We start from the raw sequence: 26,050 nt of genomic DNA, 5'->3' as shown, positions 1-26,050 counted from the left end.
ACTAAGAGTCACACTAGAGCTATAACAGCAGAGAAGATGGTCACTAGAGCTCACTAAGAGTTACACTAGAGCTATAACAGCAGAGAAGATAGTCACTAGAGCTCACTAAGAGTTACACTAGAGCTATAACAGCAGAGAAGATAGTCACTAGAGCTCACTAAGAGTCACACTAGAGCTATAACAGCAGAGAAGATAGTCACTAGAGCTCACTAAGAGTTACACTAGAGCTATAACAGCAGAGAAGATAGTCACTAGAGCTCACTAAGAGTTACACTAGAGCTATAACAGCAGAGAAGATAGTCACTAGAGCTCACTAAGAGTCACACTAGAGCTATAACAGCAGAGAAGATAGTCACTAGAGCTCACTAAGAGTCACACTAGAGCTATAACAGTAGAGAAGATAGTCACTAGAGCTCACTAAGAGTCACACTAGAGCTATAACAGTAGAGAAGATAGTCACTAGAGCTCACTAAGAGTCACACTAGAGCTATAACAGCAGAGAAGATAGTCACTAGAGCTCACTAAGAGTCACACTAGAGCTATAACAGTAGAGAAGATAGTCACTAGAGCTCACTAAGAGTCACACTAGAGCTATAACAGTAGAGAAGATAGTCACTAGAGCTCACTAAGAGTTACACTAGAGCTATAACAGCAGAGAAGATGGTCACTAGAGCTCACTAAGAGTTACACTAGAGCTATAACAGCAGAGAAGATAGTCACTAGAGCTCACTAAGAGTCACACTAGAGCTATAACAGCAGAGAAGATAGTCACTAGAGCTCACTAAGAGTCACACTAGAGCTATAACAGCAGAGAAGATGGTCACTAGAGCTCACTAAGAGTTACACTAGAGCTATAACAGCAGAGAAGATAGTCACTAGAGCTCACTAAGAGTCACACTAGAGCTATAACAGCAGAGAAGATAGTCACCACAGCTCACTAAGAGTCACACTAGAGCTATAACAGCAACCGATTTTTTCAATTTTATACCATAAATTGAGTATTGCATAGCCTGGAAGGCCCAAGCGGCAGACTCAGGGTGACACATCCAGATTTAACACAAATCAATATATTAACAAGTTATCAATGCATAAAGTTTCTCAGAATCGTGAGTCACATCTCCTCTAATGCTCAGAGGTTGTCACCTCCCCCAAGCACTCAGGCAGCAAATTCGTAGCAGCTTACTCCGGCCCGTCGGAGGAACCAGGGCCAGTCCCTCTTGCCCTTGCTTCAGCTTTCACCTCTGCTTTAGTTCTCCTGAGTAGGAAGGGAGCTATGATACGTTTGAGAGAGTCCGCCATTTGCTCCCCAAGTCTTCTCTCACCTAGTAATAAAACAGACTACTAGTTAAGTAGATGATCTCTGGGAGGATTGTCACTGGGAGACAGATGTGATTAGGGATTGTCATTGGAAGACAAGTGTAATTAGGGATTGTCACTGGGAGACAGGTGTGTTTAGGGATTGTCACCTGCAGACAAGTGTGATTACAATAAATTTAGAATGACTGATTAATAAAGGAATACATGAGTACATTTAAGGCAAAAATGTGGGCAACACGTCTAATTCCACCATCACAGACACTAATCATAGAATTCCTTATCTGACACTGATAAACAGGTGACTTGAGACCGTCTTATATTATCTATATATTACATATAAAAAGTTGATGAACATAACAGCGAAAATAACAATAGCTAAAACTAATATTAATGATGCACAGGCCACTTTACTTTACGTAAAACTATCGACATTGGAAAAAAAGAAAAGACAATTCAAGCACTTTCTGAGCTCATAGCTCATCCATCTACAGATAGCTTTGTTGGCCAAGTTTATCAAAGAGTAAAACTGACTTTTTAGTACTATTATGAGAAAAACCCTACAGTTGTATAGAGAGCCCTTATACACCGCATAAAGAGCACTGTCCCATCGCTAGCAAACCCTTTGTTCTGTGTTGATTACTGGCCGATGAACGCACTATCAACTATATAAGTGTATGAAAAACAAAACATACATAATAATAAATATATTAGACATATATCTTAGTAATAAGGGTGTTATAGAAAAAAGTAGCAAGTACTGAGTCTATCAGGAAGTTTCTGAGCTAGCCAAGTTTTCAGATAAATATAAGGATTTGTGTTCTCCTCGTCTTACTCTGTGATTGAGGATGAAGCATTCCTCATTTGCACCGAGGAAGGCTCATAAAACAAAGTGATAATAAAATTTTGCATGAACTTTAGAAAAGCTGGAACAGAAATATGCAAAATACTTTGGATACAGGTGGGACGAGTGGTAGTAGAACCTGGCAGAACTATAAAATGGCTCATGAGAACGAGGAATAAACTGAGATTGTCTATAGAGCGGGAAGGTCAGTTAACTACATGAGTGGTGTGAGACATGCTTGTGGGGAGAAATGGCGGATTGTGACTTAAAGATTTGGCCACGAGGCATTACCACACATGGGTTTCTATGATGGTTTCAAGAGAGATAGTCAGTGAAAAAGTAAGGTAGTAGTTTTAACACGTCAAAAGCTTCTTAATGGATGGACAGACGCAATACAGGTACCGTAACAACCCAGACGGATCATACAGGTAATGTAACAACCCAGATGGATCACTGCGGAGTCAGTCATGGCTCTGACTAGCATCACAGTCTAAGAAGTCATGTGACCTTGACACCTTGCTAGTTTTATGAGCTTACAAAATATACACACAGTTAGAGAAAGGCCTACAGCTGCTATTTGCTCTATTGAATGATATCAATAAATCGCATGGTAGCCAACCGACTCAGTAGCCAACTGACCCAGTCACATCACAGTCATTCCTGAATATAAAGCATCATGAAACAGGGTAAATATTACCTAGACAACTAGTTACGTACCGTAAGTGGCACACTTCTCTCGTGCCCGTGTGATTGGCTTGTTATACTCCATCTGAAAGGTGCGAGCAGTGCCGAGCAACATGCCATGGTGTGTCCAGTCGAAAAGTGCCCACATCTCCTGCGACCCACATGAGAAGCATTTGTTAGCAACAGAACGAGAGAGTAACAGAACAACAGAGCAAGGCCTAACACTAGTGTTATGAACCGCACATTCTTCTGCTGACTCCTCAACCTATGCAACAACTTATTCAGTCTGACACCTATTTCAGATAAATATAAACTTTAGAAGTTGTAATACTATAAATATATCATGACAGGTGATAATGAAACTGCTTTCGGTGCTGTTGTGGACTTTGGCTAGCAGATGGTGCTGACATATCGTTCGACAGTATCAGAGTAGCAGAGTTACTTGTAAGAGAGAGTAGATGAAGATGCGACAAAGAGATAGAGGATAACCTTGAGGTTGTTCTGTATTGGAGTGCCTGTCAGTATGATCCTGTGTTTAGCAGCAATTAGATGGACTCCTTTTGAGGTCTTCGTGGGATTTTTTATTTTGTGGCCCTCATCCAATATAACATAGTCCTAGAAACATACAGAGGACATCATCCAATATAACATAGTCCTAAAAACATTACAGAGGACATCGTCCAGCATTACAGTCCTTCAAACATATACAGAGGACCTTATCTATTATTACATAGTCCTAGAAACAGATACAGAGGATCTCATCTAGTATAAAATAGTCCTAGAAACAGATATAAAGAGGACCTCATTCAGTGTGACATAGTCCTAAAAACAGATATAAAGAGGACCTCATCCAGTATAACATAGTCCTAGAAACATATACAGAGGACTTCATCCAATATAAAATAGACATAGAAACAGATATGGAGGACCATCTAATAAAACATAGTCCTAGAAACAGATACAGAGGATCTCATCTAGTATAACATAGTCCTAGAAACAGATACAGAGGATCTCATGCAGTATAAAATAGTCCTAGAAACAGATATAAAGAGGACCTCATTCAGTGTGACATAGTCCTAGAAACAGATATAAAGAGGACCTCATCCAGTATAACATAGTCCTAGAAACATATACAGAGGACTTCATCCAGTACAAAATAGACATAGAAACAGATATGGATGACCATCTAATAAAACATAGTCCTAGAAACAGATAAAGAGGACCTCATCTAGGATAACATAGTCCTAGAAGCATATACAGAGGATCTCATCCAATAAAACAGTCCTAGTAACAGATAGTAAAGTTTTTAATATTAACATCGTGATACCCAGTTGGAATGAGGCATGGCTGTAACCATGGTTACATAAAGGCCAACTAAAAGATAAACAACTGTAGCTGCGCAGTAATCTCACATATTTGAATTCTCTTCCGAAGGATTCACCATCCTTTTTAGCCAACAGTTCCGCGGCTGACACAATCATGCCATAAGAGGTGAGAAGCACCCCGCCCCGTCTCTGTATTTTAGCGGTGCATCGAGCCCTCTCTCTCGCTGATCCACCGTGATAGGTCTGAACTTGTATCCCTGGGGCCCTGTGCCAAATACCAATTTATTAAGCACAAACGAAAGTAAAACAGAAAAGGCTTTTGCATCGTTAGTCTTGCATTCATTTCAATCCCAACGTAGCCTTCAGCTACACATAGGGTCAAGTTCATGCACGTAAGACCAATAGAGAAGGTATGATAATTTCAGAAACTGCGAAACAGTTTTTTATCGAAAAAACCACAATGTGACTTCCAATCTCTTTGCTCACTAGACCACCAGATAGCACTTAATGTAGTGTGGAAATGTAAATTATATAAACATATCCATGGAAAGTTCCCTTGTTTGTCTAGAGTTGATTTCATGCCAACACAACAAACGTACTCGCAAGACAGAATGAGAACCTGACAAAATAGAACCTGAGCAGCAAAATAAAAGCTTTGATGTGGCTTCTAGGAATCATTTAATGTTTACAATCATAAATGTGACCATCATGTATGACAATTTCGATTGTCAAAAGCTTTCATTTAATAGTCTGCAAGGCCATAATTTTTGCACGTAAAAACGGATAACAATTTTTAGGGTACATATGTGAAGGTTGTATTGAACCAAGTTCAGGTGGATTTATCAGCACGTGATATCTGTCAGACAAGCTTGAGATTCGAACTTAATGACAAACTGTGATCATACATTGCAAAAGTTTTCATAAGTCTGAGAAACTTATTAAAAGATGACATTGTTAGAAATCACCAACGGGGATGGAAAGAGGGGTGTTTATATATCTGCTTTGACAATTAATGCCATACATCGGCTTCCAAGCATTTCTGTTCTCGAAAAAATTGGCTATCAACCAAAAAATTTGAGATTTTTAGGCGTCGAACTTTGACAAAAAAATTCAGCTTTCAACCATATCCTACTGCACTTATTTTTTTGTGCACTACAATTGGGAAAAATAAAAAACAAGAAATGTTTCTAGTGTGTTGTGTGTTTTTTATTTCACAGAATCTTTGCTATGATTTATTACTGTACAGTAATACCCTGTTTTTTAAATGTCTCAAATCTCAACCAAATCGGATTTCGACCAAACAACTCGAAAATTTGACCCAAAACTCGACCTTCGACCAGACCGAAAGAAGTCATTAACTTTTTATGCTACAATTGGTGAAATAGAAGACAAGAAATGTTCCTGCTGTGTTTTTTTATTCTACACGATCTTAGACAGAATTCATCACTGTACTCTTCATTGTTTCATTAGAATATTTTAGATCATAACCATAGCGTAGGCTATGCTAAGACAGGTAGAAATAACCTCTGACACTTACCACTTGTCAAACTCACTTCGCCAGTTCTCGATGAGCGATAAAGGCATGACTATGATTATGGTTTTTGCCTCCTCCGCATCAAACAGTCCAGAGAGGAATGCTATCACTTGTATAGTCTTACCCAAACTAAAATAAAGGGTATTACAATTTATCACAGCTCTCTACAGACCCCCGTAGTGACAACTAATGCACTTGCGGACTGAAGTGAACTCTACCCTTTTAGTACCAGATTAAGCTCTCTACTGAGACGTAATTTAATATTCGGCAAACTATTTGACTAGAGCGCATATCATGAGTTCATCATGATTGGAACTACAAGACTTGTGAAAAATAGTTTGATACCAAATCAATCGCCACAATGTTCTACATTAGCTGATGCCATAAAAAGGCTACAAATTGGTTGCAGAATAAGCTCAGACACTTTATCAGCCATCCTTTCTACTAACTGAAGCGTATTCAGAGTCGGACAAGTTATGAATATTACTATAGCTTACAACATTATTGTTATTACTGTTGAAATAAAGTAATGACTGTCAGTAGTACTATTGTTCAATAGATAATCTTCAGAAGTCCGTCGACCTATGATTACTGAAAACCTATTCTGACACCGCTGATCTAAGAAGAAATTGCTATCAAAATTAGGTTTTTGCAAAGCGAAGCTAAGCGCAGGATGGGATGTAAATGCATTTTCTATTGGCTCAACACAGGATGATAATTGTTCCTTTATTTTTAGTAAAGATATAATAGTCTAATTAATTGACTACTCACTAATCAGAAACGTTTTGTACCAAGTCTATTAAAGCCGCGCCACGCAGCTCTTGACCATATGTAAAGGCTGTGCCGAACAGCACTACCATACTCTTCGTACGCAGAGTTCAGGATTCTCATACACAAGGCCTAAACATAGGAAACCATACGCTAGCAGCTACAGACACTTGGTGCTGACAAATACTATTATATTCCTCAGACATATTGTTAGAACAAATAGTAATGTCCCATAACACCGACTGGAGGCCTCATGTCATTGTGTACTGACCAAATGTTACTAGATACTGAGACTATCTCATCAAACACTGACAATCACTGTCAACTGTCTCATCAAGCACTGACAATCACTGTCAACTGTCGCATCAAGCACTGACAATCACTGTCAACTGTCTCATCAAGCACTGACAATCACTGTCAACTGTCTCATCAAGCACTGACGATCACTGTCAACTGTCACCAAGCGCTGAAACACCAGGTCATTGAGTGTTGATACTGCCTACTATTAAAGGTGCTGTCGAACTCCATACACGTGCCCTAAAATAATCTCAAAGAAAACTTGTCAATGACATTCAGATACTGCTTCGATAACAAAAATAAAAAATTAATTTATTTATTAACAAAAATTTTAATAGCCTCGTAAAGGGTAAGCGGTGATTAGTTGCTGTTGAGAAATTTTAGTGGTCAGGATATTCCAGATCGTGTGGAATTCCAGTTGCCCAGATATTCCAGATCAAGTGGAAATTTTCCACCGCCAGATCTACTAGCATTTCAGTTTAAAATACAAATGAGATGTAATCAGATTTCCCTCTTGTGCCAGATATGAGTTTATATCGTCAATTTCATCAGTTTCGGTTTATTAGTAAACCTTCATAAACTCTGCCACACATTTTATTACCACCAAGGAACAATTACTTGAAAATGCTAGAATTTTCATAAAATGAAAAAATGTTTCAATATAGACTTGAATAGCCAATAACTTTCAAGTATCAAATACTTCTGCGTTGAATTACTAATATTGTAATCACATTAGGCTTGAAAAAATTCACTAGCTCCAAAATAATATCTACACGGCGAGTGTTCCGATAGCACGCAAACCTACACGATGTAAATGTCATACTGCGGAGTAGGGCCAACACATTTCCTTCGATGAAAAGACCTGGGGTACGCGTATAGAATTCGAAAGCAACCTATATATTAAATATTGGGAACTAATGTCATCAGCATCTGACAGGTCTTTAATATAGTTTACATCTTACTGCATTATAGGTCACAAAGCACCTACACTTCATGCCATCAAATAGCACCAACACTTCATGCCATCAAATAGCACCAACACTTCATGCCATCAAATATCACCAACAGTTCATATCACAGACTACTGACTCTCCATGTCATCAAGCACAACCATTCACAATTTAAGACAACTACCCATACTCAGTGCCCTCAACTACTGATACTCATGGCATCAAGCACTAGCACTCCTTGTCATCTCGCTCTGACACTCTGTCATCGGGCACTGACATGCCATATCATAGAATACAGAAACTTCCTGACATCGACTACTCGCTACTGAAGCACCTGCTTGATCATTTGCTATGTAGCTGAATATGGGCACCCTTACCCCATGTCATCGGCTAATATGCCTCCTTTGCACTTCTTATGCAGACCCCAAAGCCAGAGCAGGCCTTCCTTCTGGTGAGGGTACAATTTAGAGTATAGGTCCTGTGAAAGAATATAGCGAGTCCATTTATTTGCTCAACATTCGGCAACACAGTGAGATACATATAGATACTATGCTAACTACAGACCTGATGGAGGTAGAATCCATTGCCTACAAGGGCAAATTCAGAGTCATCTGCATCCTCACTAGATTCCAGAAAATCCTACAAGTGGCAAGGCGAGTCAATATTGTCTTTTATAAGTTTGTGAGCAATAGAGTTACATTCTAAAGATTAATAAGCAATAGAGTTACCTTCTACTACAGATTAATAAGCAATAGAGTAACTTTCTACTAAAGATTGATGAGCAATAGAGTTACCTTCTACGAAAGATTGATAAGCAATAGATTTACCTTCTACTAAAGATTGATAAGCAATAGGGTTACCTTCTACCACAGATTAATAAGCAATAGAGTTACATTCTACTAAAGATTGAGGAGCAATAGAGTTACTTTATACTAAAGATTGATGAGCAATAGAGTTACCTTCTACTAAAGATTGATGAGCAATAGAGTTACCTTCTCCTAAAGATTAATAAGCAATAGAGTTACATTCTCCTAAAGATTGATAAACAATAGAGTTAACTCCTAGTAAAGATTAAAAAACAATAGAGTTACCTTCTGGAGAGCTATAAGAATAAAAGTCACCTTGCATTTTCTTATTCTTGCATTGAGCTTGTCAGATGGTCTAATTTTTGCTGCTTTTTTATACTGTTCCAGAGCCTCCTTGACATTACCATCAGCGACGCATGCCTTGGCTGACCTTATATGGTTATTGTACATCTCCTCAGCAGCTGTCAGTTATAAAGATATTCAATCAGCCCTCTATCATTTTGTTTACTAGACCGATGAACTTGAGAATAGAAAGCGCACTTACAGGAACCATCTGCAGATGTTGGCTCCGTCACCGCATTCCGTGATGGAGTGCTGGCAGCATCTGGGGTGCTGACAGCATCAGCTGATGGACCGGCATCATTCTGTTGCTTTATATATTCCCTGATTCTCTCAATTCTCCGTTCCAGTTTATCAGAAGGCTTCACTCCCAATGCATCCTCATATACAGACAGCGCACCCTGTAGAACAGCGGATGCCCTTTATGGATGACAGATGTTCCCTTCGTGTAATATAGAGTCACATTCATCAGAACAATATGAAAAGCTATTGTAGAATGTGTATCAGGGAGGATGGTTACATGTTTAAAATCTGTTCTCCTACAAACGGACACTCGACTACTAAATGTTTTGCCGATTGTTGCAATAAATAGAAAAGAGGTAACGTGTATCCACCTCCAGATCCTGCTGCTCCACCAGCTGGCGCCCTCTGGCGATCAACTCTCCATAATGGGCATCAATGTCTAATTGGTCGACACTTCTCTCAGCAACTGGTTCCGTTTCACACGTGACCTGAATTACAAGCAAGGTCTCACATCTTAACAACAATATTTGGAAGTAATGAGTATTCAGAATTCTTTGTAGTATATCAACCTATTCAAAAAGATTGATAAGGAGACAAACAGCTCTTATATTAACGTTATACTGATAAATTATAATAGGCCTATTTAGCGGTCCTGAGACCGATTCTCAAGACATCAGATGTGGAGAGGGGCAGTAGCAATGAATGCAGGGTTTACCTTCAACTTGTTAATCTTGGAGATAAGCTTGTCAGAAGGGTGGAGTTCATAGGCTTGTTGAAAAAATGAAAGAGCCTCCTGGAAGTCTCCTTTGCGTACAGTCACTAAAGGTAATGATAAGTAGTGACAGGCGGAGACATGTAATGACAGGTAGCGAACCAGTACTTAATACGCAGTAATGAACATGGGACACCCTAAACTCCATCTACTATGCGAGGAATCAGATGAATTTAAATTTACACACAAGCCTGGTAGTTTGAAGACTCTTCTGCCTCAGCAACCACAGGATAGAAACATTTAAGGTTGGTGTTATTCCCAACATGATTTGATGTGGGAAAAACATTGTGAGAGAAATGTCAATAAAGCAATTGGAAGGTCAAAGAGTACATTTAAAATGAATATAGCTGTGACAGATGACAGTGGACAACAGGATATAACAGCTACCTTTGGCTTGAGAAAGAAGGCTGTTGTATATGGCCACCTGCTCGTCAGAGAGAGCACCAATTTGGTCTGACGTGTGAAAGCTTGACTCCACATGATCGTTAGAATCTGATGAAGGATGACTCATTTCCGCAGAAGAAACACTCGATGTCTCTGTCCTGAAATACAACATATTAAACTTCACCAACTCTTCCATCACCAGTAGACACCCTGATTAAAACAGAAGACTAGATATAAAGGATTTACTTGGAGTGCTAGCTAAAACTCATCTCAGCAGGTACATGTAGTTCAGGGTACCACCTGATACAACTCTGACAGGTGGCAACAGGTGGCATGAGGACATTTATAAGGACAAACGACTCAATGATAAATCAGTCAAGAGCAACAAGTTCTACCTTTCTGTTGTGTCAGCTACAGTTGCCTGAGCGGCTGACTTTTCTTCCTTTTCCAGCTCCTTAGAACTTTCTGCTAAGTAAGTCTGAAAAGCAATAATAACGTTTAACGGGCCGATTACTTGATACAGTCATGCCATATTCGGATTAGTAATGGCTATACTTGTACTTGCTAGCACTGTACATCAATAGATGGAGTGCTAAGCAGCCAGTGTGTTTGTGTGGTTCAGTTGACAATATGGGCGACTTGTTAACAAGATTCAATCAATATGACTGATTATGCTTACAGTTGCCTCATGGTAGACCACTTTGATGTTTATGTGCTTGTACCCAAATTATATACAGCGTGGAACCTCGGTTCTCGAACGCTTCGGTACTCGACCAACTCGGTTTTCGACCAAAAATTTTGAGATTTGTTCGTTTCGGATCTCGAACAAACTGGAGCACGCGCATTCGAATTGGAACAGCTCCGGAAACAGCATGAAAACATTCGTTAACAAAAGGAGAAGCAATTTACGCTTCATAAATTCTTTACAAAAGGAAGGAACCATCTGGGACCACGTCCTTCTACCGAAGAGACTTGCTAGGGAGACAACTCCTCCAGTAGAGGTACCCTAAATTGTTTTGGAGGAGGATTCTCCTTCAAAGACGTGAAGTAAATGTGCCATTGCTGTTTATGTTTTCTTTTTCCTACGATTTCTTATGTAACTGATCTGTTGTATTTTTTTGCTGTTTCATTATCAATTTCTGCAATTTTTGGTATTGTATTGTAACCTTTAATGTTTTTGATGATTTAAGACCAAAACATACGAAAAGTTTATCTTGTTTTGTTTTTCTATCATCATAAATAGAAAACCTTTTATTATTAAAGTTGAACACAATCTATATCTACCCGTTTTTATTTATAGTATGCTGTATACAGTAGTTTATGTTGTATAATGTTAAAAAAATACTTTACTGAAGTTGTTTATTCGCCTTGGAACGGTTTAAAATTCACATACATTAATTCTAATGGGGAAAATAGTTTCGGATCTCGAACAACTCGGTTTTTGAACAACTTTTTGGAACAGATTATGTTCGAGAACCGAGTATCCACTGTGTGTCTATAAGGTTTTGTCACTAGTGTCACATTTTATATTTCCAACCCAATGAGGGCTCGGTTGCTTTAGTTTAAGATGAGAGATTATATGCATATCATTTAAGAGACTCCGTCGCCACAGCAAAGCTGCTTGATAACTTGACTGGCCACAGAGCAGCAGAGCTAACTAAAGACACTACCTTCATGCGTTGGATGCGTCGCTCCAGGGTTTCAGAAGGCGCCAGGCTCTGGGCTCTCTCGTAGCACTGCAACGCCACTGTCACATTATCTTCCTTTATGGCCTGCTTGGCTCTCGCCATTAGTGATGTGACTTCCTCAGCTGGACTAGAGTCTGTGGGCAGAGGATATGTATATCTACTTTTGGCTACCTCAAACCTAATGGATGAGATCCACTCCAACAACCAGTCTCTAGAGAGTACAGCAGTACCTAACAGTTATACTTGTAGAGACACCGTGTACAGCAGTACCTACCAGCTATACTTGTAGAGACACCGTGTACAGCAGTACCTAACAGTTATACTTGTAGAGACACCGTGTACAGCAGTACCTACCAGCTATACTTGTAGAGACACCGTGTACAGCAGTACCTAACAGTTATACTTGTAGAGACACCGTGTACAGCAGTACCTAACAGTTATACTTGTAGAGACACCGTGTAGAGCAGTACCTAACAGTTATACTTGTAGAGACACCGTGTACAGCAGTACCTAACAGTTATACTTGTAGAGACACCGTGTACAGCAGTACCTAACAGTTATACTTGTAGAGACACCGTGTACAGCAGTACCTAACAGTTATACTTGTAGAGACACCGTGTACAGCAGTACCTAACAGTTATACTTGTAGAGACACCGTGTACAGCAGTACCTACCAGCTATACTTGTAAAGACACTATGTACAGGAGTACCTAACAGTTATACTTGTAAAGACACCATGTACAGCAGTACCTAACAGTTATACTTGTAGAGACACAGTGTACAGCAGTACCTAACAGTTATACTTGTAGAGACACCGTTTACAGCAGTACCTAACAGTTATACTTGTAAAGACACCGTGTAGAGCAGTACCTAACAGTTATACTTGTAAAGACACCGTGTAGAGCAGTACCTAACAGTTATACTTGTAGAGACACCGTGTACAGCAGTACCTAACAGTTATACTTGTAGAGACACCGTGTACTTACTCATCCGACACAAATAAAAGTAGGAATAATGAATATACATGTAGTAATAATATGTATGACCTGTAGACACTTGCTCAGCTGAGTGTTTGTTCTCCTTATCTTCTTTCTTCACCTAAATAAAGAGATGATAGCAAGGGATGACTTTCAGAATAGATGACTATCACATGCTAGTGTTGCACTGCGTGAATAGTGTTGCACTGCGTGGGTAATGTAGTATTGTGTAGCTAGTGTTGCACTGCGTGAATTGTGTTGCACTGTGTGGGTAATGTAGTATTGTGTAACTAGTGTTGTACTGCGTGAATAGTATTGTACGATGTAGATATATTGTGCTGGGTAGATAGTGTTGGACCGTGTATATAGTCGTGAACCATGTGAATAGTCTGAATATATGAATGTATGCTGTGTGTCTGTACAAACATGCATGCTTAGGGTATCAAAAGAGAGATAGAGTGGGAGAACTAGTTATGCCAACAGCGGTGCATCAGTCACAGCTGCAATCAATCATGGCCAGAGCATGAAGGCCAAGCCTGGCATTGTACTCGATACCAGAATGAGCACGAGAAAGATATATTCTCTGCATGGCATGAATTGTCCGGGCATAATAGGACTAATTGAAACTTAGTCTTAAATGTTGAAATCAATAGGATATCAACAAAAGTTCAATAGTTTATAATTGATTAATTAAAAATATGCTTGCAAAACAGCAGTAGGCTGTGACAAACTTTATGTACTTTGAGCCGAGTAATTGGTTAACCTGAACCAATCAGGATAGGCAACACAAGTAGAGAAGCCAACCAGAATAGGCAACACAAGTAGAGTAGCCAACCAGAATAAGCAACACTAGTAGAGTAGCCAACCAGAATAGGCAACACTATTAGAGTAGCCAACCAGAATAGGCAACACTAGTAGAGTAGCCAACCAGAATAGGCAACACTAGTAGAGTAGCCAACCAGAATAGGCAACACTAGTAGAGTAGCCAACCCTCAGAGAAGTTACATACTCCGGACAGGATGAAATACAATGTCTGACATGCCTTTCACGAACACCTCAGCCATAGATTCTCTTACCTCGGTTAAAGAGGTAGATTTGGCTATTTCTCTGTTAGACAAAGGCGTGGATGACAAGGGTCGATTATTCTTTGACACCGACTGCAGGTGTCTGTCACCTCCCTCCACAGTAATGTTCAAGGCTTTCTGTAAACAATGATAAATTAATTTCAACACACTCTCGGTCTGATCAGCAACTGGGAGCTCTCCCTGGTATAGACCTGCTGCACTACCAACTGTTAAACTGTCTCCACCCAGCTTAGCATCATACCCACAGTACTTGCTCTTGGATAAACATTTTATCTGTATAGTGCCTAAACATACAATTGAGCTCTTTCATACCCTTCAGGTCATGATGGAACCCACAACTACCATCATCATCTCCAAATGATCTCCATCATCTCCAAATGATGATGGAGAACACAACTACTATCACCACTGCCAAATCCTGATGGAGCACACAACTACCATCATCACCTCCAAATGATGATGAAGAACACAACTACCATCACCATCTCAGGCCATGATGGAGAGCACAACTCACCATCACCTCCAAGGTCATGACAAGAACGCAACTACCCTCACAATATCAGGTCATGATGGAGAACACAACTACCATCACCGTCTCAACTCATGATGGAGAGCACAACTCACCATCAACTTAGAGATTTTCCCCTCAAGTCGCTGACTTGGGTAGAGCTGGTAGGCCTGCTGGTAATGCTGAAGTGCTTCATGGTGTTCACTCTTTCCCCATAGTTCCTTTGCTTTCAGCAGGTAGGAGTTATACTCCCCTTTCTCCAAATCGCTCAGTTCGTCAATAGACTTTTCTGTGATAAGCCAAAACTGAGTGTTTGTAGTGTGTTAGTTCACGAGAAATAGCAAAAAACAAGCTTTTGAAATGCTTGCTAGTTCCCTACAGTAGTTTCTTGTTCTACAGACTTACTAGTTCCCTCCAGTAGTTTCTGGTTATATAGACTTACTAGTTCCCTACAATAGTTTCTGGTTATATAGACTTACTAGTTCCCTACAGTAGTTTCTGGTTATATAGACTTACTAGTTCCCTACAGTAGTTTCTGGTTATATAGACTTACTAGTTCCCTACAGTAGTTTCTGGTTCTATAGACTTACTAGTTCCCTACAGTAGTTTCTGGTTATATAGACTTACTAGTTCCCTACAATAGTTTCTGGTTATATAGACTTACTAGTTCCCTACAGTAGTTTCTGGTTATATAGACTTACTAGTTCCCTACAGTAGTTTCTGGTTCTATAGACTTACTAGTTCCCTACAGTAGTTTCTGGTTATATAGACTTACTAGTTCCCTACAATAGTTTCTGGTTATATAGACTTACTAGTTCCCTACAGTAGTTTCTGGTTATATAGACTTACTAGTTCCCTACAGTAGTTTCTGGTTCTATAGACTTACTAGTTCCCTACAGTAGTTTCTGGTTATATAGACTTACTAGTTCCCTACAGTAGTTTCTGGTTCTATAGACTTACTAGTTCCCTACAGTAGTTTCTGGTTATATAGACTTACTAGTTCCCTCCAGTAGTTTCTGGTTATATAGACTTACTAGTTCCCTCCAGTAGTTTCTGGTTATATAGACTTACTAGTTCCCTCCAGTAGTTTCTGGTTATATAGACTTACTAGTTATTCCGGAGAGGTGCTAGTAGGACCTTAGAATGAATAGTAGCCCCCTAGAGTTAATAGCTGTACCCCAAAATTACTAGAGGTATACTACAGCAGTTGGTAGGACTCTAAAGTTACTAGCTGTACCCTAGAGATGTTGCTAGAGTAGCAAGTAGGACCCCAGAGTTACTAGGGGTATGCTAGAGTGGCATCCTATAGTAGCTACATGTATGTAGTATATTGTCAATGTTGATGAGCCAGTTATTTTGAAACGCTATGTATAATTACTAGCCAGACCCCTATAATAAAGGTGATATCTACGGAGAATAATAAAATACCTGATAAATGAAAACCTGCAGACACTCGCTCTACTGAGGGTTTGTTTTCCTTGTCTTCTTGATTTTCCTGAAAAAGTAATGAATGCTTTCATTGTTCTAGAAGCTAATGCTTCCCCCTAGTGATGAGTGCAAACATATGATGACACTATCATATAACAATTTCATCATTACCATCATTGTACTTTTCGGACTATTAGCCGCTACTTTTTTCTGATGATTTTAGCCATTCGGCTTATATAAGGGTGCGGCTATTCTGTGGCTTTTTCTTTCACCGGTAGAGCGCATTAACCGGAATCTTTGGTTAGTGCGCCTCTAACGGTGAAAGAAAAAATGAAACAACGCCTAATGGTACTGTTCTGTTAGGCACTAGGTTAAAAAGTGTCGGTTAATACGAAACAGTGCCATCAGGCACTGTTCCGTTTTAAACAGCTAAGTTGCTGCCGTATTAAAAAGCACCGTCCTGAGTTCTGCGGCCTATACAAAGGTGCGGCTTATGTATTGTTTCAATATCGTTTTTTGGAAAATAAAGCAGATGCGGCTTATATAGGGGTGCAATTTATAGTCCGAAAAGTACGGTATTATTATACACCATTATTAATATTATCACCATAATAGCACCCTGCTAGTGTTAAAGTCTCATTATTTGCTATAGGGAGCTCTTCCAGATAAATCCTTCTTGACCTTGTAATTGGTCAACACATCCCTACCACTTGACAACATTTCAAGTATTTAGGGACTAATGATTCATAGTAAAATTTTACTAATTTTAATGTGATCTCTAAAAAAACAGTTTATTTACAGCTCTATATGCTACTAATTAAGATCACTGAAAAATGCTGGTGAGAAAACACCAGTGTGTACCGGTGCGTTTCAGCCTGGTACACTTGGTTTAGCTAGACTCATAGGAATATGTTCTGAAAAGCCTATATATATATATATATATATACTTCTGAAAGCCTCTATTATTTTGGTTATTATTGTTCTTGTGATTTTTTTGTGATTAATTCTTCCATTTATACATGTAGCCTATATGGAACTATAGCAAATTGTTTTGATAATATGTTTTTGGATTATAAAAAACATCCCAAACTCCATCTATAAGGGTGGCAGCCAAGCCTCAACACATCAAGTTTCTAAAAGAGAAAAAAATTATAACTCAAGTAAATACTTGCACACCGATGTAGTTTTTAGAAGACAAAGTCAAAGTTTCTTACAATATCACTTTTTGATAAGTGAGAGTGAAGAGTACGAACAAAAAAAAAGATAAAAATGTAAACCACATTAAGTATAAAAAGTGATATACACGAATAACTTTCTAACTTAATGTAATAACTAAACAGGTGTTTGGAAATGCAACTAGATCGGAGTATGCTTGCATTTACAAACATATAAAAAAATACGAGGGCAATAAAGAGTAACTCGTTTTACGGTATAATATAATACCCATTAGCGGTTATTAGACTAAAACTTATTGATTCAATCATTTAATTTAAAAAAAAATAACAAATATTTGAAAATGAACAGTTATAAAAGTACATATTTTCGAGACCTTCAAGGGTGACGAATCTGAACCAGAATTAAACAGCTTGCGACTAAACAGCTTCAGCCACGCTCAACTTACGTCGTCAAGAAGTAACTAAAGGTCATATTTGATTGGACAATTTATTATTAGCAAACTTAATATTTACTTTATTATTGCATAACGGTTGAATCAATCATGATTCAACACAACAAACAGAATCGCGCAACGATAAAACAGGAGTTACCTTTTCCGAGTTTGGTTCAGACCCACCTGAGTGATCCTTACAAACTGTGGTGGCTAAAGGCTGGTTCAGACTATATGGCCGTTGTCCTTTTGGCATTCATCATCCACTATGTGCACTGCGAACAGATGGCATCGACCAAGAAACGCAGATATACTGGAAAAGTTTGCAGCTGTCAAACTTTCCGATAATTCGGCAAAGCATCGATGACAGCCTCTATAATGTGCACCATTTCGACGATGATGATTCGCTATTGCAGATAGCATTATCTATATTTCCGTTTGTAATAATCGCTGCATGACTAGTATTTGTTTCGAGCACGCGGCAAGAACGAGGTTCCTTCGAGAAAAATTAAAAAGAAAAGTGAGAACAAAAACAAACAACAACATGTGTTTATGATAGTGTGAACATGGATATCATCAACGATCACCCAAGTATTGTGCATCAATGCCGAGATACGGCGATATAGTGTGAACCAGCCTTTAGCCTGAGAGATGCACACCTTGGAAGGGTCAAGTGTAAGAGGAGTTCATGAGCAGACAAACAGACTGAAGCTACAGTATATTAAAATGCAGGCAGTCACTGCCTCCCGATCTCTGACAGAGCAAAGTTTCACTCTTAGAACTGGTCATGGCTTGTCTAACCTCGGTAAAAGAAGGAGACCTCCTCTTCTCTTTACCATGCAAAGGTGTGTGCTCACAGGGTCGTTTCTTCTCTGACACAGACTGCAGGTGACTGTCGCTGCCCTCAGGTGTAATATTCAAGGCTTTCTGCAAACATGTCCACCTACTATACATTTTAAAATGAGTAAATCCAAGTTGGAAACACAAAGCCCTGTACATTACAACCAAGCTTATCCGCTAATGCATATTCTGCCTGGGCTAGGTATTGGCGCATACAATCACTGTCTTCCTATTTACATGATATAATAGTAATTCTAGATATGTATGTATGTATGCAACTCATATAACTAGCTACTCAAGATAGTTGACGCATTTACATTACTTTCTGAAACTTGTTAAAGCCCTTTCCTCTAGGGTATAAATACGTACAAACTTTGTGTGTAGTTGTTACTAGTTAGATGGTAGGAGATTATTTATTCAGGACGTGAACACTGATAATAAAGTAATAAAGAAGTAGCCATTGCCGTTGTCACGAGCGCAACTGTCTGTATTTACATGACGTTCTTTAACACAAAAACCGGAGGTACACAACTCCTAGTATTATACAATGCAGTGTAACATAACACAAATATAGCACATTTTGTACGTATGGTAACATTGATTCTTGTGCACATTTCATACAAGAAAAACTACTGTAGCGGCCTTCTCTGGATCCTTCAACAAGCTTTAGCTAGCTAGCAGTTTTCTGCATTGCACCAGCATTTTTTCTTTTAAACCAGAAGAAAAATTGGACAGGACTAGACAACCTTCTTTAGCCTGCTAAAAATTCCATTTTATTACGTATGAAATTAATCTTCAAGTGTACAGCAACATAATTAGCATTGATACGTTTTTGCCTCCTCTCTACTTTATTCGCTACAATATACCAGCTAAAGTCACGTTACTCCAAAGGTATGTACGTCCTGTATAGTAAATAAAATTTCATTTTTCTTTACGGTAGCCATTAAATGGTCAGGTGTGTGAGAGGCCGCTTTCGATAACTGCATCACTCGGCCTTTCTTATTGAATTCTGGTTGAAAAAGGTTTCAACCAGACACGCTAAATTTTATAATGAAAGCGAAGACAGAAACTTATGAAAGATAAAATTTCGTAATAACAGTTAAAATTCATTAAAATGGTTCAAAATACATATTAAAACTTGGTTTTAAAAAGATGTAGTTGCGTCAAATTTAAGTTGATCTTAAAAGGAAGCACTTTTTTTCTCTATCAGTTGATATGTTGTTTGTTGTGTTACGCGATCGCATTGCCAAGATATTTGAAGATTAAAACCGAAAAAATCTGATCGCTGTAAAAATGCTCAAGTCACAAAAACGTGCCCAGACTTGCCCAGAATGATGTCAGGCATTTGGCAACCTGTCTCTATCTCAAGTATTCACATTGGCTATTTGCGATAAAAGTCTAGTCTTACGCGGCTCTATTGGCATATATCTTATTTTGTATTTGCTCATGTTGGCTAGAATAAAATTTTAAATCCTGCTTCAGATGCATTATTATGAATGTTTCAAAGGCCCCAAATAACGAAAATTGAAAATTTGTTCTACTCACTTTCTCCAAATGTTGTGTAAACATTTGGGTACCGACTACCAATTTTACCGGTCTACGGTAATTCTGTCAAGTCACTATGTAAAACGCGGTCTTTGTATCAGCAGCTACCCATTATACTAACGATATACAGCCTCTTATAAGCCCCGCCCACATTATGCCTGTCGCCTATCTTTGGGACAGGGCCGGTATATCATCGCCTACACCGTCTACGTACTAGTTTCTTACTAGTAGTATCCGAATACTACCGAAGCGAAATAAGCAAGCCACGTCTTTGAAAAGAATATAGACAGGGATAGAGTTTTAAGGATGAGAAGTCTGCTGCAAACTGGATTTGAACTCACCTTCTCCAGTTCTGCGGACATCCATATACCATATCCAATTCACTACAATATTCTGCAAATCATGTTTTGCATTATCTTCAACAATATTATTTTATTATATAATTTTTACAAGCAAAAATATTTTCATCTCGGCATAAAACTTTTATTAAAAATATTCATCAAGTCGTGGCCACTCAGATAGTATTAGCTGATACAATAAGACAAATTCATCTACTGCAACAAACTCAAACAAAACATCATGGCTTATACAGCACGCATTCAAGTCTCTCTTTCCACTTTATGGCAGTTTCCACACTGACAAAGCTTCTTCGGCTGGTTGGACGACATAAACATTCTGTAATCAGTAAAAAAATGCAATAAATATATGTCATTCATAGATATGTCATTCTAAAGCGTATCTATTGACAGCTTCCAAATTGGGAGTTAAATAGATTGCGAGTGTAATTTTAAAAACGAATAAACATTTAATAAAGGCACAAGCAAGCCAACGATTCGAAGCTTTGGTTCTGGAAATTTCAAGATTTGCAATGATCAATCGATTTTACCCACTTCCTACGAGTGAAAATAATTGGTAATCATGACTCTAATTTACCAAAGAAAATTCGAAAAAAATATTAAAGCTAGGTAAAACGGCGGATAAGCTATGAAACGATGATTAGAGATAGCAAAGAATTATCATTTTATTAATTAGTAAATGTATTTATGACTATAAAAATATTATATTTACTCAAGTATAGAAGACTCTAAGTTAATTTACCTCCATTCCGTCTTCCTCTGCAGCAAAACGCTGCTGATGCCTGTCAACAGCCATAGGCTGTCTACTCCAATCTTTTACTAAAAGTTGCTCAAATAACTCTGAGTCGCAGTCGCTATACAAAACTATGTATAACTGAGTAATTGTTGAAACGCGTTGAACCAGTAACGTTGAGAATTCTCTAACGATGAGATTCTTCGAGATCACAGACAACGCGTTTTACGAGTGATAACATTTATTACGGCCTATATAAAGATTTCGCGCTCATGATTGGCTAACGAAGCGACCTCATATTTATCGCTCGTGGTTTCGTTTCAGATACCTTGCTTGTGACGCCACGAAATAGGCACCCGCTGGAACGTGAGCTTTTTAAAAGAGGGCCTCATTCAAACGCATATATTTCTGGACAGGGTTGGTCTACAAAGACAAAAATGGCATCAAATTGTAGCTGATGTTTTAGCCTTTTATGGGTACTAATTGACTTTTTTGACGCAACTACATCTTTAAGGGTGAGTTTGGCAAGCTAAACTTATCTGAAGTGAATTCAACGTTTATGTTATGCGTACCTTTTGAAGGTAAGAACTTGTTACCGTACGATCTGCATTGGGTACACAGATTACAATTTTACAGTATTGCAGATTACAAACACTAGGTGCACTTAATACAATGCAGCTACTGTAGGTAACTATAGTTACTAAAGTTAACATACTATTTTGTTACTAATTTTCAATATGTACATCATTTTTATAAAATTTTGGACGATTTTTACCTTCTTTTTTCTCATTGTATAATTACAATGGTTTCTATACCCGGACATATGATTTTTTCGCCATACGATGCCAGCCTTGGAACGGATTAACATCGTATCTCGAGGGTGCACTGTATAAGAATAATCAATCGAATTTATCCGAAAGGTTCTGTAATAAACGTAGCCCGTTTGAGGCGTAAACCGATTTACAGGTACAAAATTGTGGTACACAATTTAACAGCCTATGTTTTTTGTCCAATTACGAAGGTTTCATTAAATTATTTAAAACGTTTGCCGAAATTCTTCACAACTTATGTACAAGCTAGGGCCAAACTACAATGCCCCTTTATGACGAGAACATTTTTGTATTTTGCTCCAGTTTGCAGAAAACTTCCAGACGCGTGAACGCTCATACTTGCTTTCTGTTAAAGATCGCTATCAAAAACCATTCTACATTCAACACAACCAACTTTCAAACTGCGTATAGTGCACAGTAGCTTGCCATTTTACTTCTAATTTTGCATGTCCGAGTAATAATAAACATATTTCCTTATTGTTGTTGTTAAATTACACACCTTACAGTAGGTTAGGCCTACAGTTTTAATTAATATTTATTTTATTGTTGTAAAACATAGGTTTGAGATAGTAGTAGACTAGGTGTGATTTTTTGTGGGATTAGGTGTTATTTATTGTTGTAAAACATAGGTTTGAGATAGTAGTAGATTAGGTGTGATTTTTTGTGTGATTAGGTGTGATTTATTGTTGTAAAACATACTTTTTGACAACTACTTTTTCAAGAACCAACACTGCCATTTCTTTTTTCCATTATCACTTATTCCATTATCAGGTCGTGGGCTGTATGACAGGGGAATTTCTAGTTGTACAAATGGTACAAATGTTCCGATGTCCAGCAATAGCGATTAAAATCTAGCAATAAAAAATCCAAATCGCAAAAGACTTGATCTGTGAGCCTCCCATTCACAAGACTTGATCTGTGAGCCTCCCATTCACAAGACTTGATCTGTGAGCCTCCCATTCACAAGACTTGATCTGTGAGCCTCCCATTCACAAGACTTGATTTGTGAGCCTCCCATTCACAAGACTTGATCTGTGAGCCTCCCATTCACAAGACTTGATCTGTGAGCCTCCCATTCACAAGACTTGATCTGTGAGCCTCCCATTCACAAGGCGACAAGCTAATCCATCAAGCTACACGAGATACAATGAATTCATTTAGCAGATAGCCATTATCTGGGTTAAAATACGTATAGCAACTCTGCGTTACGCACAATGTCACTAAAGCTTGCTCTCACAACTCTTATTAGTAAGTTTAGCAATTCGTATACTAGCTTCCTCAAATTAGCTAATGGCAACTACATCACCTGCTACTGTTTATAAGTTGTTTTTAATACACATGCAACGCCGAAAATTCAGAGATCCTGTTGTTACCATCATTCGAAAGCCAATTTTGGACGCGATTATCAAGTGTTTGACATGAATTAATTGAATGGAGATGCAAAATGAACTATGTCAGCTAGTCAGATATGTCAGTTCTATCTCTAAGGACGTGGACCAACTTGGTCATTTGAAAACTATGTTGCTACTATGTTGCGAAACTATGTTGCAAACGCCTCACCACCGCATCGGCTACACAAATGACGCGCTTCATCAGTATGTTTAGCCAGGCCCTTATTCATAATATACTGTGTGTGAACAAAGCGTTATGTCTGATTTCAACACCTACTAATTGAAAATTGCATAACTTTCAAATTGTGTTTACTAACAGTAATCTCATAAAGACTTGCTCTCACATGGACATGAACCCCGTATTTGTATTTGTCTAGTAGTTAACCATCCCCATAATCCCCTCCAGCTCATGATGGAGCACACAACTATCATCTCCATTTCAGGTCATGTTGAACCCAACTACCATCCCCTCCATGTTATGATATGAACACAACTATCATCACCATCTCATGATGGAGAGCACAACTCCCCATCATCACCTCAGGTCATGATAAGAACAGAACTCACCATCAACTTAGAGATTTTCCCCTCAAGTCGCTGACTTGGGTAGAGCTTGTAGGCCTGCTGGTAATGCTGAAGTGCTTCATGGTGCTCACTCTTTCCCCAGAGTTCCTTTGCTTTCAGCAGATAGGAATTATACTCCCTTTTTTCTGAATCACTTAGTTCATCAACAGATTTTCCTGTACAGCAAACACGACTGAATTTTAATGGCATGTCACCTTCTGACCAAATGAAAACTAGTCTCTAGCAGTCTACTAGCGTATCTAGCAGTCTACTAGCGTATCTAGCAGTCTACTAGCGTGTCTAGCAGTCTACTAGCGTGTCTAGCAGTCTACTAGCGTATCTAGCAGTCCACTAGAGTGACTAACAGTCCACTAGAGTGTCTAGCAGTCTACTAGAGTGTCTAGCAATCTACTAGAGTGTCTAGCAGTCCACTAGTGTCTAACAGTCCACTAGAGTGTCTAACAGTCCACTAGAGTGTCTAACAGTCCACTAGAGTGTCTAACAGTCCACTAGAGTGTCTAACAGTGCACTAGAGTGTCTAGCAGTCCACTAGAGTGTCTAGCAGTCTACTAGAGTGTCTAGCAGTCTACTAGAGTGTCTAACAGCCCACTAGAGTGTCTAGCAGTCTACTAGAGTGTCTCGCAATCTACTAGAGTGTCTAACAGTCCACTAGAGTGTCTAACAGTCCACTAGAGTATCTAACAGTCCACTAGAGTGTCTAACAGTCCACTAGAGTGTCTAACAGTCCACTAGAGTATCTAGCAGTCCACTAGAGTGTCTAGCAGTCCACTAGAGTGTCTAGCAGTCTACTAGAGTGTCTAACAGTCCACTAGAGTGTCTAGCAGTCTACTAGAGTGTCTCGCAATCTACTAGAGTGTCTAACAGTCCACTAGAGTGTCTAACAGTCCACTAGAGTGTCTAGCAGTCTACTAGAGTGTCTAGCAATCTACTAGAGTGTCAAGCAGTCCACTAGAGTATCTAACAGTCCACTAGAGTGTCTAATAGTCCACTAGAGGGTCTAACAGTCCACTAGAGTGTCTAACAGTCCACTAGAGTGTCTAACAGCCTACTGGAGTATCTAACAGTCGACTAGAGTGTCTAACAGTCGACTAGAGTGTCGAGCAGTCGACTAGAGTGTCTAACAGTCGACTAGAGTGTCTAACAGTCTACTAGAGTGTCTAGCAGTCCACTAGTGTGTCTAACAGTCCACTAGAGTGTCTAACAGTCCACTAGAGGGTCTAACAGTCCACTAGAGTGTCTAACAGTCTACTAGAGTATCTAACAGTCGACTAGAGTGTCTAACAGTCGACTAGAGTGTCTAACAGTCGACTAGAGTGTCTAACAGTCTACTAGAGTGTCTAGCAGTCCACTAGTGTGTCTAACAGTCCACTAGAGTGTCTAGCAATCCACTAGAGTGTCTAACAGTCCACTAGAGTGTCTAGCAGTCCATTAGAACAGTAAGGAATATGTGGTATCATACACTCCGCTTGGTACCTTGATGTATAACAACAAACACCAGTTGTTGAGATAAAGCGCTCCTATTGAAGATTAAAACCGCGAGAGAGCATACTATTGAATTATGTTCAGCTTTGCCAAAGATCGGTAACACAAATATCATATCCAGTTGGTTTGCATACAGGGCTACATCTTAGAAGACAGTGTTTCTGTGATGTTTTTTCCTTTGTACCTTTTAATGCTAAATACTCATTTATAACAGTAGTAAAAACTCAAAAATCAATGTATTTTGTAAGTTAAATTCTAATCTAGCACAATAAAAATATTTTTTTAGGGCAGACTGAGATATATATGCAACTATAAATTCGGTCATGTAAGCCAGTCAGGTTAAAGGTATGTATAGCTAGCTACACTTCTACAAAACTGAGCCAATTCCATAGAAACAACAGGGTTTAAGAGACACTGGTTTACGCTGCCAGAGTCCCTATCTTGGCAGTAAGGAGATGTAGTCCTGCGGACATGAATAGTCCGGACAAACTGGCATCTTTGATCTGCTGCAGTGACTAGCCAGAAAATATGTTTATCTATCATCACATTTTGCGTGGTCAAGCACACTTCATATGGATATTTGACTAACAAGCCAACAAGAGGTCTAGATTCATCCTCTCAGCTTAGGCTGGTGGTACTACCTTAGTAACTGGACATGTAACTCAAGGAGCGAGTGATATCAATTTTCATGGTTATCCGACAGCAGATACCAAGTACCGAACATAAGACTCCACAA

At 38.9% G+C, this 26,050-nt stretch overlaps 1 protein-coding gene across 3 annotated transcripts in view; it reads right to left on the bottom strand.

The window, feature by feature from the left end:
* Positions 1-26,050, bottom strand: part of LOC137389816 (DNA excision repair protein ERCC-6-like) — a 52,186-nt gene that overhangs the window by 22,367 nt on the left and 3,769 nt on the right. The window contains exons 3-23 of one of the 3 annotated variants that reach the window (XM_068075930.1): positions 23,815-23,987; positions 18,354-18,479; positions 15,947-16,013; positions 14,635-14,807; positions 14,002-14,127; positions 12,995-13,046; positions 11,931-12,082; positions 10,656-10,738; positions 10,264-10,418; positions 9,820-9,923; positions 9,476-9,592; positions 9,067-9,262; positions 8,838-8,983; positions 8,281-8,355; positions 8,094-8,194; positions 5,705-5,830; positions 4,255-4,432; positions 3,942-3,962; positions 3,332-3,436; positions 2,876-2,993; positions 1,184-1,322 (exon numbers count right to left, since the gene is read on the bottom strand). In XM_068075930.1, coding sequence (XP_067932031.1) covers positions 1,184-1,322; positions 2,876-2,993; positions 3,332-3,436; positions 3,942-3,962; positions 4,255-4,432; positions 5,705-5,830; positions 8,094-8,194; positions 8,281-8,355; positions 8,838-8,983; positions 9,067-9,262; positions 9,476-9,592; positions 9,820-9,923; positions 10,264-10,418; positions 10,656-10,738; positions 11,931-12,082; positions 12,995-13,046; positions 14,002-14,127; positions 14,635-14,807; positions 15,947-16,013; positions 18,354-18,479; positions 23,815-23,987 — 2,533 coding nt within the window. Of the gene's footprint in view, positions 1-1,183; positions 1,323-2,875; positions 2,994-3,331; positions 3,458-3,687; positions 3,709-3,941; positions 3,963-4,254; positions 4,433-5,704; positions 5,831-8,093; positions 8,195-8,280; positions 8,356-8,837; positions 8,984-9,066; positions 9,263-9,475; positions 9,593-9,819; positions 9,924-10,263; positions 10,419-10,655; positions 10,739-11,930; positions 12,083-12,994; positions 13,047-14,001; positions 14,128-14,634; positions 14,808-15,946; positions 16,014-18,353; positions 18,480-23,814; positions 23,988-26,050 lie in introns of all 3 variants that reach the window. The other 2 variants (XM_068075932.1, XM_068075931.1) reach the window with 2 other exon arrangements.

This window comes from Watersipora subatra, chromosome 3 (genome assembly GCF_963576615.1).
Source record: "Watersipora subatra chromosome 3, tzWatSuba1.1, whole genome shotgun sequence".
NCBI classification, from domain to species: Eukaryota; Metazoa; Bryozoa; class Gymnolaemata; order Cheilostomatida; family Watersiporidae; genus Watersipora; species Watersipora subatra.
Note: the sequence above shows the minus strand (reverse complement) of the source record. Positions and strands in the feature narration are given on the sequence as shown.